The 18,300-nt window shown below is 41.2% G+C and overlaps 1 protein-coding gene across 7 annotated transcripts in view; it reads left to right on the top strand.

Annotated features, from left to right (window-relative positions):
* The window catches only part of LOC108143828 (hemicentin-2), a 112,727-nt gene that overhangs the window by 22,307 nt on the left and 72,120 nt on the right, over positions 1 to 18,300 (top strand). For 6 of the 7 annotated variants that reach the window (XM_017268371.1, XM_017268373.1, XM_017268372.1 and 3 more), the window contains exon 2: positions 14,303 to 15,610. In XM_017268371.1, coding sequence (XP_017123860.1) covers positions 15,466 to 15,610 — 145 coding nt within the window. In that variant the 5' untranslated portion in view covers positions 14,303 to 15,465. The remainder of the gene's footprint in view (positions 1 to 14,302; positions 15,611 to 18,300) is intronic. The other variant, XM_017268370.1, reaches the window with a different exon arrangement.

Below are 18,300 nucleotides of genomic sequence, written 5' to 3'. Positions count from 1 at the left end.
AATGTAATCGTCAACCGCACCACGGAGCACGTGCATTGAGTGTGGCTTCTGTGTCATACGAAAGCCAAGGCAAACACACCGATGCAGCGGCGCGGCATGAATACGGAATATTAAAGTCTCTTCGGAAGGGTAACTGCGGGAACACTCCCTTTAAAATTGATTTTCCCCTCATTCATGGTTGCAAAATTATTTGAAATTCTATTGAGTGCTGAGTTTAAGGTACAACGACTTAAGGTTTACTTTAACTAAGGGTTAAGGGTTTATTCATAAATACTTATGTTTTATTCATTAGAGGATTCTAAGAACTTTGTTGGAAGTTCCATTCGAAAACATTTCTCAATTGTTTGTGCATGAACACTCTGTATAAAAAAGGTACTTCATTATGGATTGTATATAAATGAATTTTTTAATTCATTTATTAATTATTTTAAGTGAATACAAAATCCAATAATAAAGCTTAAAGCAATCGATTGAAAATGACTGAAAATGATCATTTTTAAAATCTTAAGGAGCAGAGTCATTCTTTTTTCCATTATTTTTCAAGATAACTTTTTTGAATTTTTTTTCCGAAAAACACTGCAAGAAATTTGTGAATAAATGACTTTTATTATTATTTCTATATTCGCATAAAACTTGTGAGACTGCCACGTTTCATGCAAAATAAATGCAAGAGCGTAAATCATGGTTATTTTTTTAATGAGAGAGTATTCAATGATTCGTATTGACACTTATATTTTGATGTATGTATGCACACAAACTATGTCATGAAAACAGCAACATCGACAACAACAACGAGGAAAACGTAATTATTCATAATTCAATTTTGCATCGCTAGGAGGCGCTAGGCAGCAATTTCCCGGAAACCGCCAACGACACAATCTGTGCCAGTGTGTGTGTGTGTGTGTGGCATGTGGCATGTGTGGGTCAATTGTGTGCTTGTGTGGGTGAGGTGGCGGCGCATCCGTATTTGTGTGTGCAGTTAATGTGCATTTGGAATGCATACGGGGTTATGCAATATTGAGCATACGCATTCGACGTGTTTGCTTGGAAACAGGCTGATTGTTTGGTTTTGCCAGCCAGCCATCCAGGTGGGCGTATACGTAATGCGGAGGCAGATGGACATTGGGACAAATAGAGAGCCTGGCAGCAGGTTAAACAAATGTCAAAGCAAACCGAAATTCACATCTCGTCCTCGACATTATATTGCCGTGTGTTTATTTAGTCGGGAATGCGGTGCACTGGCATCCTGGCAATGGAATGCGTCGTGTGCACTTGCCAGGCATTATGTATGGTATTAGTATTTGGTGTCGGCCCCCGATACGGCTCAACTAATTGTGTTTCGTGCCGGCAAACAAATCTTAGTCGAGCACATTGCTCGACGGCCATAAATTCCCATCAATTTATGCATTTAATTCGTTGGTCTTCGCCTCAAAAGCAGCTGCTTGGCAATTAGGCTGCACAATTTTCTGGCATATATATTTTAGCATTATAATTAAAACGGTCTCTACTGCTCTACTTTGCATCCCACAGCCGGAATCCAGAATCCTGCTTCCAGGCATTCACCATTTTGCGCGACATATCCGTTTGCCGGGCATTTAGGTTTCATTCAGCCACTGCAAGTGGCAACTGCAAATGGCAACTGCAACTGCAACTGCGACTGCTACTGCGTCTCACCTTCCGGCTCTCTGCAAACGGATATCCGTCGAACGCTGAACGCGACTCACGTTCCAGCTGCATTTTTCTCCAACTCTGCTCGAGAAAAGAAAGAAACAAAAGAAACGGCTGAAGAAAAACCAAAGGGGGAAGGCTTTCCTTTGTTAGCTCAGACATTGTAAAACAGAAGGAGCGACAACAAGGAGCCTGGCATGGAAATGGAAATGGCCATTAAAAGGAAACACTTTGCGCACTTTAATTTATATTTAGCGCCTCGGAAAAATGTCAGCGAGAGCGAACAGGATACAAGAAACTGTGCAAAAACGAGGCATTTGAGTGGGGGGAAATTCGACATTAAACAATTACACGAGTCTCGTTTATAGCACGGACGGCTCCTTTTGATTACCGCTGCAAATGGAGTTCGAGCATTTGGCTGCCGAGCAAATATTGACTGCAGTTGCCGCCCCTGGCAGGACTCGCATGTCTAGCCGCTATCCTTCCATCGCGTTTGGCTTAATTTAAATAAATGTCACACCATGTGGCCAAGGCCCAACCTCTTGACCACCCGCGGCGGCCACCGAGCCAAAGGTCGCCCGCTGGGTGAATCGCGACATTTCTGTATTGTGACGCTGTTCAGGCAGGGCAATTTGTTGCTATTATTTTGGTAACACTTTAATTTCTGTTCGCGACCCCGCCGCACGACACGCAGCACACAACACAGCGTGAACTAGTTAGGTGGCAATAAGGATATGGCGTTATCCTTTTACCAGCTATTTAGCATTTAAATGCTTAGAGCTCTGGCCTCGTTTTATCCCATTTGGAGCGTCAACCGAATGGGTATTATGGCTTTTGGGGGAAGCGAAAGTAGCACTTCATTTCTGGGCTTATGTTTAAGCTGAGTATGGTTTCTTTAAAAATTTGTAAGCTGCATTTTGCTAAGTATGTGAAAACATAACTTATCGGCCCTAGAAAATTGGAATACAATTTGTCATTGTTTTACTTAAAAAGTTTTGAGCTTTCGTATTTAATTTAAACTTAAAAATTGTTAATAATATCTGGTTTTAGTCCTGCTAAAATAAATAATTTTGCTAGTTTGAAAATGTTTGTATTCTTAATTTTGTTTTGTCATTCCAAAAATTTAAAGGGGATTTAATTAGTCGACTTAATACGAACCACCATTACTTTTATTTTACGCTTCTTGTGGGTGTTCTCGTTGGAACTTGCACTAAACATAAAGATTCTCGGCGTTGACTACGTGATGGCAATTTTCGACAGTATTATCTAGCGCATATCGCGATTTTGTCGCAGTTTCGTGAAGATGCTGACTATTCTCATTAGCAATAAGAACGGTGAAGCTTTATTACGCATACGCCCGAGTTGCCAGCGGATACTTCGCACTAACTCATTTTACTCAGCTAGCATATCAATTTCACGAACTTCATCAGACTGCAGCTAAAGTTGGGGCTGGTCGAGAGTTTATTTTACACATGAGCTGCGCTGAATTGAGTTACATAAGTTTGAGCGAGTTCTCGTGGCTAAATCAACTGCGGGGTGTACAATTTTTGCGCCATTTATTTAAATTCACTGCCAGTGTGTGTGGGTTTTCAAGAGAGGGACCGAGTTAAATTGTACACACTTCTAAGCTAAGCAGATGTAAGCCAAAGGCAGCCAGCTCAAGCCAGAGGCATTAAAATCACTTCTTTTGTGATACTCAACCCCCTAGATTTCTGGGGAGGAAATGGGGGCTGATGCCGCTGACAGGCATTCACGATTTGCTCACCACACGGCACAACTAAGCCCGCACCAAAGTCATCGCCGCCCAAATGTAATAAGCAATAACAGTTACGAAAAGAGGGTGGGGGTGTGGAGGCGTAGTGGGCGGGGCTGTGGTTTTGTCGAGGCGCGAAACAGAAATGGCGCAACTTTATTTAATATCCGTAAGCAATGCCATACAAACAAAGATAGCGACTTGGATGCGGGGGCGCACACCCGGGCGTATGCGTATTATTTGGTCGCTCAGGCAGCGTAGCAAAATGTTTGCATTCGCCAAATTGCCTTGCGTGTCAACACTAAATAGCAGACAAGTCTAAATACTTGTACCCGGGACTCAACTTGCCCCCACCTAAAAACTTTTGAATGTCGCGCAGTTGTTTTGCGGTTCGGTCTTTCAAAAATATTTTCGAGCTAAATTTACGCGCTCTTGGCACACACTTCGAACATCCTTTTCAACTGTTTGTCGACACACACACATATGCACTTATATGCGCAGAGCAAAAGATTTATGCACTGAGAAGAAAAACGTTGACTTACATATATTGTTACTTTAGAATAAGTAAATTAATCTGAGAAAGCTTTTCCCTAAAACTTGTAATATTATTGTTAACAGTTTTTAATTAAAAAACTTAATTTACTTTTATTTGAGTATTTCCATTTTATACATGTTTGGCATTCACTTTTTTGGGCTAAAGTACAACTTTTCTCACTGCTTACGCATTTGTTAGCCAATATTTGTTGTTGTTGATTTTAGTCGAAAAGCAAAGGAAAAGCAGCTTAACTTATGTCAACCCGATAACATCGTGGGACCATAAATGTCTCCCCAGACAACACACCCCCCTAGTTGGCCCCCGAAAAAACAGAAAACATCGAGACAGAAGAAATCGCTGGGACGTTGTGAAATCAGTGGAAAGCTTTTCAGAAAGTTTTTGTCAAACATTTGTGTGGCACTTGTAAATTTGTTGTGATTTCTTGATAGCTCCTTATGCCAAGCGTTCATGTGTGTGTATGTATATACTGTGTACTCCACCCCCTAGCAGCCACCCATTTTCGAGAGCCCCCCAATGTAGGCTGTGAATTTTATGAATTTTCATGTGCTTTCAAGCGTGGCTGCGGAGAAAGCCGAGAAAATGCGAACATGTGAAAGAATTCGCCCACTACCCCCGACCATTCTCACTTTCAACCCCATTCTGATGTGTGTATGGGAAAAGTTTTTCTTTTTCAGGCTTGAGTAACTTCATTAGAAAGAATTTAAAGCAGCCGCTGGCGTTGATTTATGGCAGATATATATACGCAGGCGGAAATGATTATGATAGAGCCAGAAGGAAATGAGAAACGAGCATGAAGCAATGAAGAAAAGCCAATAACAGCTTTTCCGCTGACAAATTATGAGAAGCAACCCTGATTGAGTGCAGTGAAAAGCACGCTGTGCAGCAGGCAAATTCTTATCGCATCCCAAACATTTGGAGTACAAAATCAATTTTCCCAATGGAACCCGAAAGCAATGACATCTTTTACCCCCTTAGCCCCCGTACCACTTTTGCTGTTGGCCAACTTTACACAACTTGCGGTCAGCTCGACATTTTTTGCTTGCAATCTGCGCAAGAGAAAGAAATTCCTGTGAAGCTTTTGGCACTCTATAAAAGCGGAAAAAGCGGAAAAGATGGGGTGCGGAATCCACGTTCTTGGGTCACCCAGCCACGCCCCTTCGTTGCCGGTACTTCATCATCATTTGAGAATCCCCCACTACCCACCCACCACATCAAAATGAAATGTCAAACTAAATGGCAACAATTTTGATTGAATTTTTTTGCAAAGTGCCCCGGCCAGTGCTGGCAATTTCGAGGCTGACCAAAAATGAGCTGGCAAATAGCAACACGTTCTGCTGAGGAAATCCATCTGAGGTTTTTGGGCTTTAAAACTGCGGGACGTGACGGGGCGGCTTGCGGAATGCCAACAATAAAGTGCAATTCATTCTCTAAGCAGGCTGCATGTCCTTCTACTTCTACTCTACTTCGCCCATGCAAGTGGCACATTGCACATAGCACATAGCACTTGGCACATGGCGCTTGGCACATGGAATGGCGGAATCACAGTGCTCCGGAGGGTTGGATATGTGAGCGTATTTTCCGTATGTAGCACGGCATTTTATGACAATGCCAATCTAAGCGAAAGCGAGCAAGACGTTGACATATTTTTCTTGACAACGTGCAGTGCATTACTTTCCAGGCCGCTGACAAAATGTGCCCGTTACCGCATTGCAATGATCCAGAGCAGAGGCGGCGCAAAAAGGGGGCAAGCCATTGTTATATTACCCTCAGCGCTTAGAAATCCCATATTCATTACCAATCATCAACCTGTATTGAAGCGAGTAGTCAAAATGTTGATGCCATTTGGAATAGAGTGCGCCCCCCTTTTGTCGCACGACTGCAGGACCTTTGCAGGCAGCAAGACAGCCAGGCAGGCAGGCAGGCAGGACCCCCAATATCCTGGCTGACTTTGGAGCTTAGGCTGCCGACTGACGACTGACGACTGCACGAGACACACAAATACTACATTAACCCAAATGCAAAGCCGTGCCAAGAGCCTGGCAAGTAAATGCCCACGGGACGTGTGCATGTGTGAGCAGTTCTGTTGTATCTGGTGTATCTGGTGCATCTGCTATATCTGCTATATCTGTTATATCTGGTGTATCTGGTGTATCTGTGTGTGTCGCCCGCATCTGACGAGTGGAATTGATGAGGATGCAATGCAGAAGGCAGCCAGTTGCCAGTTGCAAGTTGCCGTCTCGTGGCGCTTAAAGCGAGCACTTATGCATATACCAGCAGGCAGGAATCCGTAGACGGCTTTGCCAATGATCGCATTAGCTGAACGTATTCGCTAGTTGACCTCAATTGGCATTGGAAAAACCATTAAAGGCTTTTCCCGCTCAGGGAGGATGACGTTAATCAGGATAATTTCAAAAAGGCCCGCTTAATCGATTGGGATTCACTGCTGATTATATAAAACAAGACCAGATGTGCTTATGCCAAGGCAATTTTATATAAGAAATGGGTATAAATAGGGAATATTTTGAGTGAGAGAGTCATTAATTACATATGTGGGTATGAAAATAAAGATATAATATCATAATTTAACATTAAGATGTTAGTCAATTTAAATCATTAAATAAAGAACAACCAATAGATGGATAGTAATTATACATTTTTAGATAATTGGTGTACTAAATTCTTAGAGTTAACAACACATGCCTTGCCTAAATAAGAAAACCATTTCTAATCCACTTGAAGGCCCTTAAAGCTCGGTTAGTCTTAAAGTTAAAGACTGCAAACAAAACCCCCTAATGCTGTGCAAACAATGGGACGAGCACCGCATAGTTAGCATTAATGGTGATGCCTTGAACTTGAACCCAATTGTAAGGGTACCCCAGCGTTTTTGGCCATTTCATTTGCATTGCGCTTTAAATAATTTGAAGCTAACGAAGCCAGCGAAAGCAGGACAAGTGCCAGTGTGTGCCAGTCACCGAAATATGAAATGGCCAACGAGGGCAGAAAAGGCGGCCGAAGAAAAGGAAGGGAAAAAGGTCAAAAACACTTGGCAGTACATTATCTGGGCCAGTGACCATGCTGTATCCATCTGTATTGTATAGTAGAGTGGAGCAAAGTATGGCCCACCAAGCCAAAGCCAACTGACAACTGACGACGGACCCACTGATGACAGACGCTCGGGCTGACATTTTCGTTATTATTCTTATGGCCGTTGAAGCCGGAGCTACGGCATCAGCTTCATCTATTGCTGATGCGGATGCCACTCGGGCTGCTGTTATTGTTGGCTCAATTTCCTAGCCATTTCCGGCTGCTCTTCTTCTTCTTTGGCCTCTGCTTGGCGAAATTACGTAAAACATACAAAAACAGAAGTTCCAACAAAGGGCATTTCGGGGGTTTCGGAAGTTTCGGAGGTTTCGGAGGTTTCGGAGGTTTGGGGGCTGGGGCAAAAACACACAGACAGTGCGGGTCATTCCACTTGATTTCCGAAAAGGATACTGGCCACACAAGGCAAAAAAATGTCCAAGATCGAAATGAGGAAGGAAAACCGGGGGGCAACCGCAAGTACAAAAGAAATGAACTGCTTGGTAACCACCCAGCAAGCACCACCCAACATGCCGTACTTTACCCCAATCCCACTTCCACTTCCACTACCATCGCCTTCAGTCATCGGCGTTCTGGCTGCTCACTCAATGGTCCATAAATCGGTTGTCAACTATTCAAATGCAGACAATTGATTACAGCGATAAAGCTGAAGAGCCCTTTGTGAGCGATTCATCCTGCTGCTGCTCGCTCCTCCTCCATCTTTTCTCGGCTCTAATGAAAGCAGCTGTGCCATTCACAGAGATATGGCTGGAAAAGTGAGGCAGGACTGAGCCATGTAGGTGGCATTTTTCCCTTTCCCTGAGCCTTTGATGAGCCGGAGCCGTAATGAGATGAGAGTTGGCTTTGGGGGTCGAAAATGAGGAGGCGCAGAAAGTCAATAGACGGTAAAACCATTTGAGCCAGCCACAGAATTGGGTTACACATTACTACAGTCAATACTGGGAGCTGCAAACTGCAGAGTCAACACACTTGTCTATGGGTGTCTGTGGATTGCAGCCATGGCTGCCTACAGATCAGGGCGCTTAACTCCGTTCTCAGTTCTCCGTTCTATGTTCTCAACACCCTTAGGAGGAAGGTGCTTCAGGAACGGCAAAATATTTATTCACAGTTCAATAAATAAAACTCCATGTACCGAGGCAAGCTGCCAAGTCATGGATCTAATGGCCTACTATCCATCCATCCATCCAACCATCCAACCACCCAGCCATCCATCTGATGGGCTGCCCATCCAACGAGCGGTGGTTTTAAATAAGAAATGAATACGACGCCTTTGTTCGGGCGCGGCGACTTGGACTTAACTTCAAGTTGGATCCGGATTGGGAGCAAACGGAGTTGCAGTTTGAATTTGAGTTTCAATATGGGCTATACGGCAGTATTTGCTTAGCTTATTCCTGCTCCCGCCCCGTAAGCCCCGGGCATTTAACACTTTGTATTTACTACCGCAGCTAAAGCAATTGAAATGCTCGTTGCAATAGTAATGGAGAAGGCAGAACGACTTAAGCACATCCACCCTGGCAAGAAAAGCTGCACTCGGGGAAACTTATTGGTCTGTAATTTAAATACAACCAAAATCCCTGTTTAGGTATCATGAAGAAAAGCCTCACAAAAATGTTAAGCTTTAGCTCAATACAAGTAAGGATTAATTAGAAGTTTAATGCTTTAAAACTTTTTAAACGTCTTCAAAAGAACCTTTTCTGTGATTGATTTTCTTGTATTAAATTATTTATTCGTAAATATATTAAATACAAATAAATTTAAATTATTGTATTGTTACGAACTTTTTATACATAATCCACAAACTCTTACTAAAAAACGTTTCTTTAAAAATATAAAAAACTAGTCTACATCTGTATTTTATATCTAGTGAAATAAACATTCCAGTTGTCGAATGAAAATAAAGCCTCAAAATATATTTACCCTTTTCTTAAATAAAAGTAAATGTTAAATTGTTACGAAAATTTAAAAATATACCACTCACTCTATAATAAAGTTAAAAAACCTTAGTTATTTTTAATCTGAACAAGTAAACTAAACATTACAAAGTTTGTCAGTTGTCAGGGCATTAATTTAAGGATTTTTTGCTAAGAACTAATACTTTTTAGCAGTGTTAATCTATAAAAAGGAATGGGATCTTCTCCGGCTTACAACAATAATGTTGCAGCAATGTTGATTGGGCTGCATCAGAGCGTCGCAAGTGGCATTAGGAAGTACGGCCACGTCTGGATGTGGATGTGGATGTGGATCTGGAAGCGAGGTTCAAGAAATTGTTATGACCCAGTGCAAGTGAATGTCCGTCAGTCCGTCGTTTCTCTATTTATATATCAACCGTGTGTGTAGTGGTTTGTGTCTTATGTTTTTTCCCTGGCTTGTTATGGTGGCTAGAAAACAATACGGAGCCAAAAGGAGGAGCAAACAAATAGCCGCACGTGATATGCACCCAAGAAACCACAGGGAAACGGGGCGCTGAGCCAGGGCTAATTGGTAAAACTTCGTCGAGCCATCGAACTGTCAATTGTCAAAAGCCAAGGCAGCAGGTCGAATCGGGCCGCAAACTAAGTTTGGAACTTGGCAAAACATAATTCGCCAGCCCTTTGGGAGAACTGCCACTGCCGAAACTGAATTTTGTGGGCGTTTGTGGGCCCGGCTGCCTGCAATTTATATATAGCAGAGAACCTAGGCCAATAATTTAAGAAGTTCACGCTACACAAAGTTCAAGTGAAGTATGCCAGGTCTGCCTGCCTCGTCCTAAAAGATGGCAAACGGAAATTTACTGCAGGCACGAACAGCAAAGGGGTTATAAAAGGGGTAAAGTAAGGGGAACTTCCCTGCAAACTGCGGAACGAAATATGCACATTTCCACACTTAATAACAAAATATGTTAAACAAAATCATTTGATGTTGGGCTGTTGGGCGTAATTTTTTCAGCAGTGCAGGGCTTGAGTGCTTGTGTGTTTGTGTTGCCAGAAGGCCAACACTCACATGAGCGCGAAACACATGTTTACATGCAAATTACAAAAAGCAAGCAGCAGTGGCAAACAAACGCAAATTATATGCTGCATACTTTTAGGCCTGCGACTCAGACTTCATCGTGTATCGAGTTACCAAAGTAAATTGTATGGGGACTTTCCCCCACGTTCATTTCCGCAGAAAAACGGCGTCCAGACAATGTCGCGTCGCTTCCTGGGTCCTTTATAGGCGTCCTTTCCTCAGGTCCTGCCAGCCGCCACTTTGCATACATACATTTAAAGTATTTTCGTTTCATACTGCCCTTGCAGAGGGTATTTGAGTTGAGCTTCCCACCAAGAAAACATAGGAGCTCAAGTTTGAGAAACTTATTGCTGAAAACGGAATGAATGAAATTGTACTAGTGACTAGCCTCTGCGATACAAAAGTTCTTCAAGGTACTTGATGTTTATTAAATTTTTACTTTCATTTTTTAAATTTAGTATATAGAGATTCAAATCAAACTTAAAATGTTTGTTTTTTTTAAATTGCCTTTAAGACAGATCCGTAAATGAGCAAGAATACCTCTGTGATAATATCTTCGCTTTAAAGACAGCTGCCTTTCCAAGGGTATTTTGTCTTTCGCCTTGTAAAGTTTTCATGTTATTATTACGTTTTACCGCCCTTAGATGGAAATCGTCGGCATAAAAAAAGCCACACTGGCGTAACATGTAAACAAACTCATTTAACTGATTTTCAGAAAGGAAAACGTGGCTCCTGGGCATGGTGTCTGGTAATGGGCGGTGAGATTGCCAGGCGAGAGGAATTGTGGGTGTGAGTGGGTCTGGAAAGACCGCATTATCATCATCATCTCGGTGCTGTTTTTTGCCCGCAACTCTTTTTCAGGGAGCCAAACAGCAGCTGCCGTGGCCGCAGCCTGAGGCTAGATTTACGTGTCACTCGACTTAAGTTGGTCCTGGTCCAGGACCTCACCTCAGCTTTGTCGAGCACTCGTGACCACGGCGACAAGTTGACTTGCTCGTTCCATCTGAGATCCAAGAATCCCGCAATCAGGATCCTCATACCAATACCTCCTTCTGCACACACAATCTTTGCATAATTTCCAACTGTTTTCCTTTCGTTTTGTCTGCGCCTTTTTTACTTCACTTCCACTTGCTAAGCCACAAAAAAGGCCAGTGTCAGCAGAAACAGGAAAACAAACTAAGTACAATTTCATGCCAATTTTTTGTTCAACTGGACACGGCTATTTTGGCATTTGTTTCTCAGGAAAGATCCGATTTATCCCCGCACATAATCCGCATAGAAATGTTTTAAATATGCAGATTTTATTGCTTGCTTTTTGGGGTGGACGAAACGAGATATACAAACATTTTAATAATAACTGGCCTGTAAAGCAATATGGAGGACCCCATAAACCTTTGGTCAGGTTTTTCTTTGAAATTGGGCCAACAAAAGCGCAAAACTTTGGAGGGCGCTTTCTTGTGTACAAAATCAAAAGGATAATTGAGACATATGAACAATATCCCTAAGTGCGAGAGCCCAAAGCACCAACAACAAGCTCAACTCAATGAAAGGTCGCACATCAAAGGTGGCCCCCAGACATTTTGCCAGCTTTCCCCAGATGAAAAGCAATTAACAAAAGTAAAAGCGAGCGAGCACTGACTGGGGATGTCGGAGTAAAAAGAAAATAAAAGTCGGGAGAAATAAAAAATATTAAATGCTTGAAAAGGGGAAATTGGAGGGGGCACACGCAGACGTGGCCACCTCAAAAAAGTGCCAGGCACTCACAAAACTGCTTGAAAAATGCTGGGGCCAAGGGGGATTGCTAAATGTGGGAAGTGTGCACTTAAAGCAAAATATGTCTTAGTTACAGCAAATTTTACAAGAAAGAAAGCAAACTTCGGCAAGCCGAAGTTCATATACCCTTGCAGCTATCGCAAGAATTAAATATTTTTGAAAACATTAAAATTATGATTTACTTGCGTATATGTTTAAAAACATTGAAGCTATGAAGATTTGCAGCTTAATTATTTGATTGTTCTTTTATATATTTTCATTATTTGTATAGGAGCTATATGATATAGTCGTCCGATTTTGATGAAATTTAAACCATAATTCTGAAATATTTAACCATTGCTATATGTCGAAGAACTAAAAAACAAATTAAAAAACAGCAAAGTTATAATTTTTTCAATTATTTTTCCGATTGTTCCTATGGGAGCTATATGCTATAGTCGTCCGATTTTGATGAAATTTTAATCATAATTCTGAAATATTTAACCATTGCTATATGTCGAAGAACTAAACAAAAAATTAAAAAGCAGCAAAGTTATAATTTTTTTTCAATTATTTTTCTGATTGTTCCTATGGGAGCTATATGCTATAGTCGTCCGATTTTGATGAAATTTTAACCATAACTCTGAAATATTTAACCATTGCTTTATGTCGAAGAACAAAACAAAAAATTAAAAAACAGCAAAGTTATAATTTTTTTTCAATTATTTTTCCGATTGTTCCTATGGGAGCTATATGCTATAGTCGACCGATTTTAATGAAATTTAAACCGTAAATCGGAAATATTTAACCATTATTATATGTCGAAGAACTAAACAAAAAATTAAAAAACAGCAAAGTTATAATTTTTTTTCATTTATTTTTCCGATTGTTCCTATGGGAGCTATATGCTATTGTCGTCCGATCCGGCTCGTTCCGACTTATATACTACCTGCAATAGAAAGACAACTTTTGGAAAAGTTTCATGCAGATAGCTTTAAAACTGAGAGACTAGTTTGCATATAAACGGACGGACAGACGGACAGACGGACAGACGGACGGACAGACGGACAGACGGACAGACGGACGGACAGACGGACATGGCTAGATCGACTCTACTAGTGATGCTGATCAAGAATATATATACTTTATAGGGTCGGAAACGTCTCCTTCACTGCGTTGCAAACTTCTGACTGAAATTATAATACCCTCTGCAAGGGTATAAAAATATTACATATTTATTAAAACGTTGCCGTAATATATGTAAAATATTTTAAGATTCTGAGACGGAAAGTTCTAAATAATTTTAAGGAACTTACATTTTCTAATTTCAATTCTATTTTAAAAGTTACATATAAACATACTTATTAAAACGTTACCATAAATTTAGTTTTTGACACATATTTTAAGTTTCTAAGACAGAAATTTCTTATTGAATTTTTAAGAATTAACATTTTCTAATTACAAATTAATTTTAAAATAGTATGTTTCGGCTAAGTACTCAATTTTTTTTTGTGTAAAAAAGTAAAAAAGTTGGGGCCTCGCACACATGCACGACAAAGCAGAATAATAAATTTCAATTCAGACGACGACATGACGTCTCTGTCTCACGTCGACGTGCATGTTGATAAGAAGGAGTACAACCCTTCCAGCTTCCCACCTCCCACTTTCCTCTATATGCCCGCAGCTTGGGGCAGTTGCTTTAGCCTTGGCTAGGCCTTTCGGCCAGGTCGGAATAACCGGGGAAAAACGCTGAATGCGAAAATGGGAAAAAGAGTCGCACATAAATGCCACGTGGGTGAACACAAATACTCGTTCAGTGGGTGCAGAAGGGAAATGCGCAACGCAGCCCAAAGGTGTCAAGCGGAAAATAAAGCATAATAATGGCTGCAGCCAAGAAACAAAGGCCTGAACATTGGGTGGGGTTGAGGGTATGGAACTCACAACTCAGAACTCAGACACACGTCTGTCATTTAGGCAGTGGAGATGAAAATTCTAGGTGCGTAGTTGACGCATTATTCGTCTGACAATGCCATCAGCAAAGTTCACTTAACGTTCGGCTTTAGTACACGGCGATAAGAGAAAAATCTCCAAATGTGCTTATAATTTATGCAAAAGCCCCAAGCACCATCAAAGAAAATACCAAATGAGGAGCTACTTCTTATACTCTTAGCAGAAGCCACAAAAATAAGCCTCGTTTTCTTAGAAAAGGAAATATGTATCCACAGAGTAATTAAACAGGGGTACAAATCGGGTTATTTTTAATTATGTATTTATGTCCGTAAACCTTTGGTATGTGGAATTTAAAATCTATACAGTATTTTGCATATTAAAATATTTCTGTATAAAAATAATTATTTTTAAGCAATACTTAAGTTTCCTATATGACAACACTTAAAGATTTATAAAAAACATGAATAAATACTTTTCAAAATACATACAAATTAAAGAATAAACATTTTAACCCGATAACCTTTCCTTTTTTTCAGATATATATGAAGAAGATGCGAAGGCTCGACTCTTGACGGAGTCCAGACCGAGATCCCCAGTCCAGAAGCGAGTCAAAGTCCTCGAGAAGGACAAAAGCCACTTGATGAGCGGCTGGAGCGCTATGCTCTGATCTGCTTTGTTGGATTGAACAAGGCGAGCGATAACCATAACTGGAATAGCGGCCAAAGTAATTTGAATTTGTGCATGCGCCGGGAGGGAACGAGAGCGCTGCAAACTGTGTACATATTTTGTCTCTGTCTGTTTCCGGTCGCCTGCGAAACTGTGTGTGTGCTAGTGAGTGTGTGTGCATTTCGCGTAAATAAATGCAATACAAAAACTGAAACAGCAAAATCAGAAGAAACAGGAATAACAAGCGAAATGGCAAAAAGTGCAGTTAAGCGTGGAAATTGCATTAAAAATTGAGCAAAAAAATTGAGAAAACGAAAAGCGGCGAAAAGACAAAAAACGGAACAAACAAAGACGCGAAACGAATCGCTAGAGTTAACGAGCGCTAAAAAGCAAAAACAACAAAAGAAAAAGAAAAACAAACAAAAAGACAGACAAAGGCGGGAAAAAAAGAGTGAAGTTTTGATTGAAATTTTCACTGTTCTTTTATCCTTTTGTGGATTGTGTAAATTTCTGATTAAGCAACAAGAAACCATCAACAAACGCGAGGCGCGAAACGTAAAATAATATCCATCCAAAAAAAGGATTCACGCTTCCAGTTTCCACACAACTTAATTCGATCTAGCGAAACTTGGTAAGGAGTATCAAATATCAAATATCTAATATCGAAGAACTTTTTTTTGTAATCAAGCATCAAAGCACTGGCGCAGTTCGTGTTTCAATTTCTGTCATGACAGTTCGGGCCTACATTTTGCTATATTTTTTATTGTTTATGCACAACAGCAAGATCGCCGCTTGCGTTTCGCCCAGCCATAAACACATCTGACTGATACACACCAAATTGAGCCGTGAACACTGAAATTCGAGTGCGAGTGCCAGTGCGAAAGCGAGTGAGTCGTGCAGTAAAAGTCAGAGTCAAAGTCAGCCAACCAGCCAAGCAGCCAGCCCCACCTAACGTCCACACAAAACAGCCCGAGAAGTCGGGTCGTTGACAAAGTAACGCATTTAGTGATAAGAGCCAAACGACTTTGGCAAAATGAGCAGCCAAAACATGAGCAGCAGCAGCAGCAGCAGCAGCAGGAGCAGGAGCAGCAGCAGTAGCACAAGGAGCAGCAGCAGCAGGACGAGGATGGGCCAACTATTGCTCCTTATCGGCATCGCCGTCGCATCATGTTTGCCGGGTAAGTGTCAACAGCAGTCCCTGTCCCTGACTCCTGTCCCCTGTCTCCGGTTTCCTGTTAGCATCGCCGACTTATCAGCCAGGCCCGGAATTAATGCAAATATTTAACGTGCTTTTTTATGGATTTGTCGTCGTCATTGCTCCTTTGCTCCCTTGCTCCCTTGCTTCTCGTACAGCCTACATCGAGGTCCTGTCATAATAACGAGCTCACAGAGCCACTGCTCTCCACTTGACATGACTTGTAAATGGCTTTCGATTAAGTTGTCACATTAGCATTAATCTTGAGCTGCGAGGAGCAGGCATCTTCGAGCTCATTGAAGTTCAATCAAGTTGTCTGGCTGCTCTTATTTTCGCAACCCCTGCTAATGAGCCGTGAGCTGATGAGTTAGCTCTCTTTGCGAACAGTTTCTAGAGAAGCTATGGAGCTCTAGAGGTGATCTGGGTCACCAGGAGATCTGGGGGCACTCACCATATAATTGAAATATAATTACTCGCCTGCAAGCCCCTTAAGCCGTTCAGCCCGTTAACTCATATATATTCATTATTTCATTAACTATTCAGGCATTTTGCAGCTTCGCTGGTGAATTTTAAATGTGTGAGCCACGAACAACAAAAATCTTTTCAATAAATATTACTGCGTGCTATGAATATGCAAACGCCATTATCCTGAATGTTTTTTCCTCACAAGTGTAATCCGATAATCGTCAGTGCATCACAGGAGAGGCACAAGGCAATTACTGAAACCAATTGGTTTAAAATTAAAGAGGTCATTCCATCATTTTAATTTCAATTGGCCTGCGTTCCTAATCAAAATGACCAATTTAATGCCAAGTTCACATGGGGATTACGTATACGCAGCGTTAGCACACCCATAAAATCATTTCGGCAAGCAAAACAATGACGCAAACGTCAATGATAGTTATGTTTGGTTGTTTTTTGGATGGATGGGGGTGGTACGTAGAATTTCTTTTATTTGTCCATCACAAATCATCAGCTGGGCCCTGCGTTTGTCATTTGATTTCGGTCGCACGGTTCAAAGTCCCTTTCATTTCATTTTATTTGGCTTTGTTTTTTTTTCGCTCGCTTCGTTTGAATTGCAATATTTTCATTTACAGCAGCAAATTCGAATTCGGGGCATTATTTGTGTTTGTGTTTTGTCTTTGCCCTCTATTTGCTCTTTATTTGCTCTCCATTTGTGTGTTGTTTTGCTAATTCGAACTATTTGAAATGTTTTTGGTTCCCAGCGAGGACGAGGGCAAGGGCGAAGCACTAACAATATCGCTGTTTGTGTTTGCCCTGGCTCCTCTAATTCGCCACCCAAAAATAGTTAATGCGAAATTAATTTCCAAATTGAACCAAAGCTATAAATAAAACATTTCGCTTCGATCGGAACGAGCTTTTCCTTTCATGTTCATGTTCGCTTTTATGGCAGCGACAAAAATTGGTCTCAATAAAAGTTTACGTTTCATAAAATTTATTATGTATGCAATACAATGGGCTTAACACACTGCGGGGTGCAGTGGTATGGGGACTTGGCAAACACACTCTCCGGCTCAATGGCTCACTGGCAATGAAAACGACAACGGTCAAATCAAAGCAGGAATGACCCAAAAACAGCAAGGAAATGAACGACTTTATATGCAGGATAATGGCCAGGACATCATGGTGTCGGGAGTTCCTCACGTATGGTATGCATGCCCCAATGTGAATGTACGTATGTGTTTGCGGCACTCAAGCAGGCGGAAATTTATTACGGCTCTGAGAGTTGGACAATCCTTGCCTCCCCCCTTTCTGCCATTTGAACTTCGGACAACTATTGGGCTTTATTCGAAATCATTGACCAAATTCTTAAGTAATCAAACTGAAAGTTTTCCCCTATCTCAACTGTGGCCGATAAGAGCTTTCCACTCACCCAGATAAATACAAATCATGCAAACTGGCCAAAAAAGCAGCAAACGAAAAACGTTCAACATGACTTTTCAATTTTGGAATGTGTTTAAAAATGTGCTTCAGTCGGAGGAGTATTATGCCATGTGTGTGAGTGGGTGCGAACAGCTGACTCTTAATGGCGATTGGAGCTGTATCACCCATCCGCCTTGTAATCCGAAAAGTTTAAATCGGAAAAAGTTCGAGTGGCAACTTTTAATGGCACACTAAAATAATGAAAACCAAGACCTAATCAAACCAGCTCCAGGTAACAGATTCAGGTTTAGTTACATCGATATTGTGATAGGAAACGTAGTACTGTTTTATAGCCCTCTAAAAATCAGAATGAGAAATTCTTAAATCTTTTAATTACTTGCTTTTCTGACAACAAAGTTTAAATGTTGTTTTGCAAACAGAAACTTTGATTTTTAGGGGAAATAAAACTGTAATGCCAATTGTAATAAATTGGGAAATAAAACTACTTGGGAGGGGTATAAAGAATCCGAAAATGCGAACACACATTAATCGTGGTCACGTGTGTTCAACAATTAAAGAAAATCGCGACCTACAGAATTACGTGGCGAAGAGAGTGGAAAATATGGAAAAACTTTTCGCTGACGGTTGCCAAGGTACCGAGCACGTAATGAAAGTATTGCGTACATGTAAATATATATATATATATAAATATCCTGTTGAGGTGGATGTGGCTACAACTTGAATGTGTGTGCAGATCCAAAGGCGATTGTGAGCGACGCCTGATTGCAA

Source organism: Drosophila elegans, unplaced genomic scaffold (genome assembly GCF_018152505.1).
Source record: "Drosophila elegans isolate 14027-0461.03 unplaced genomic scaffold, ASM1815250v1 contig_468, whole genome shotgun sequence".
Classification (NCBI taxonomy): Eukaryota; Metazoa; Arthropoda; class Insecta; order Diptera; family Drosophilidae; genus Drosophila; species Drosophila elegans.
This window is presented reverse-complemented; position numbering and strand designations above follow the sequence as displayed.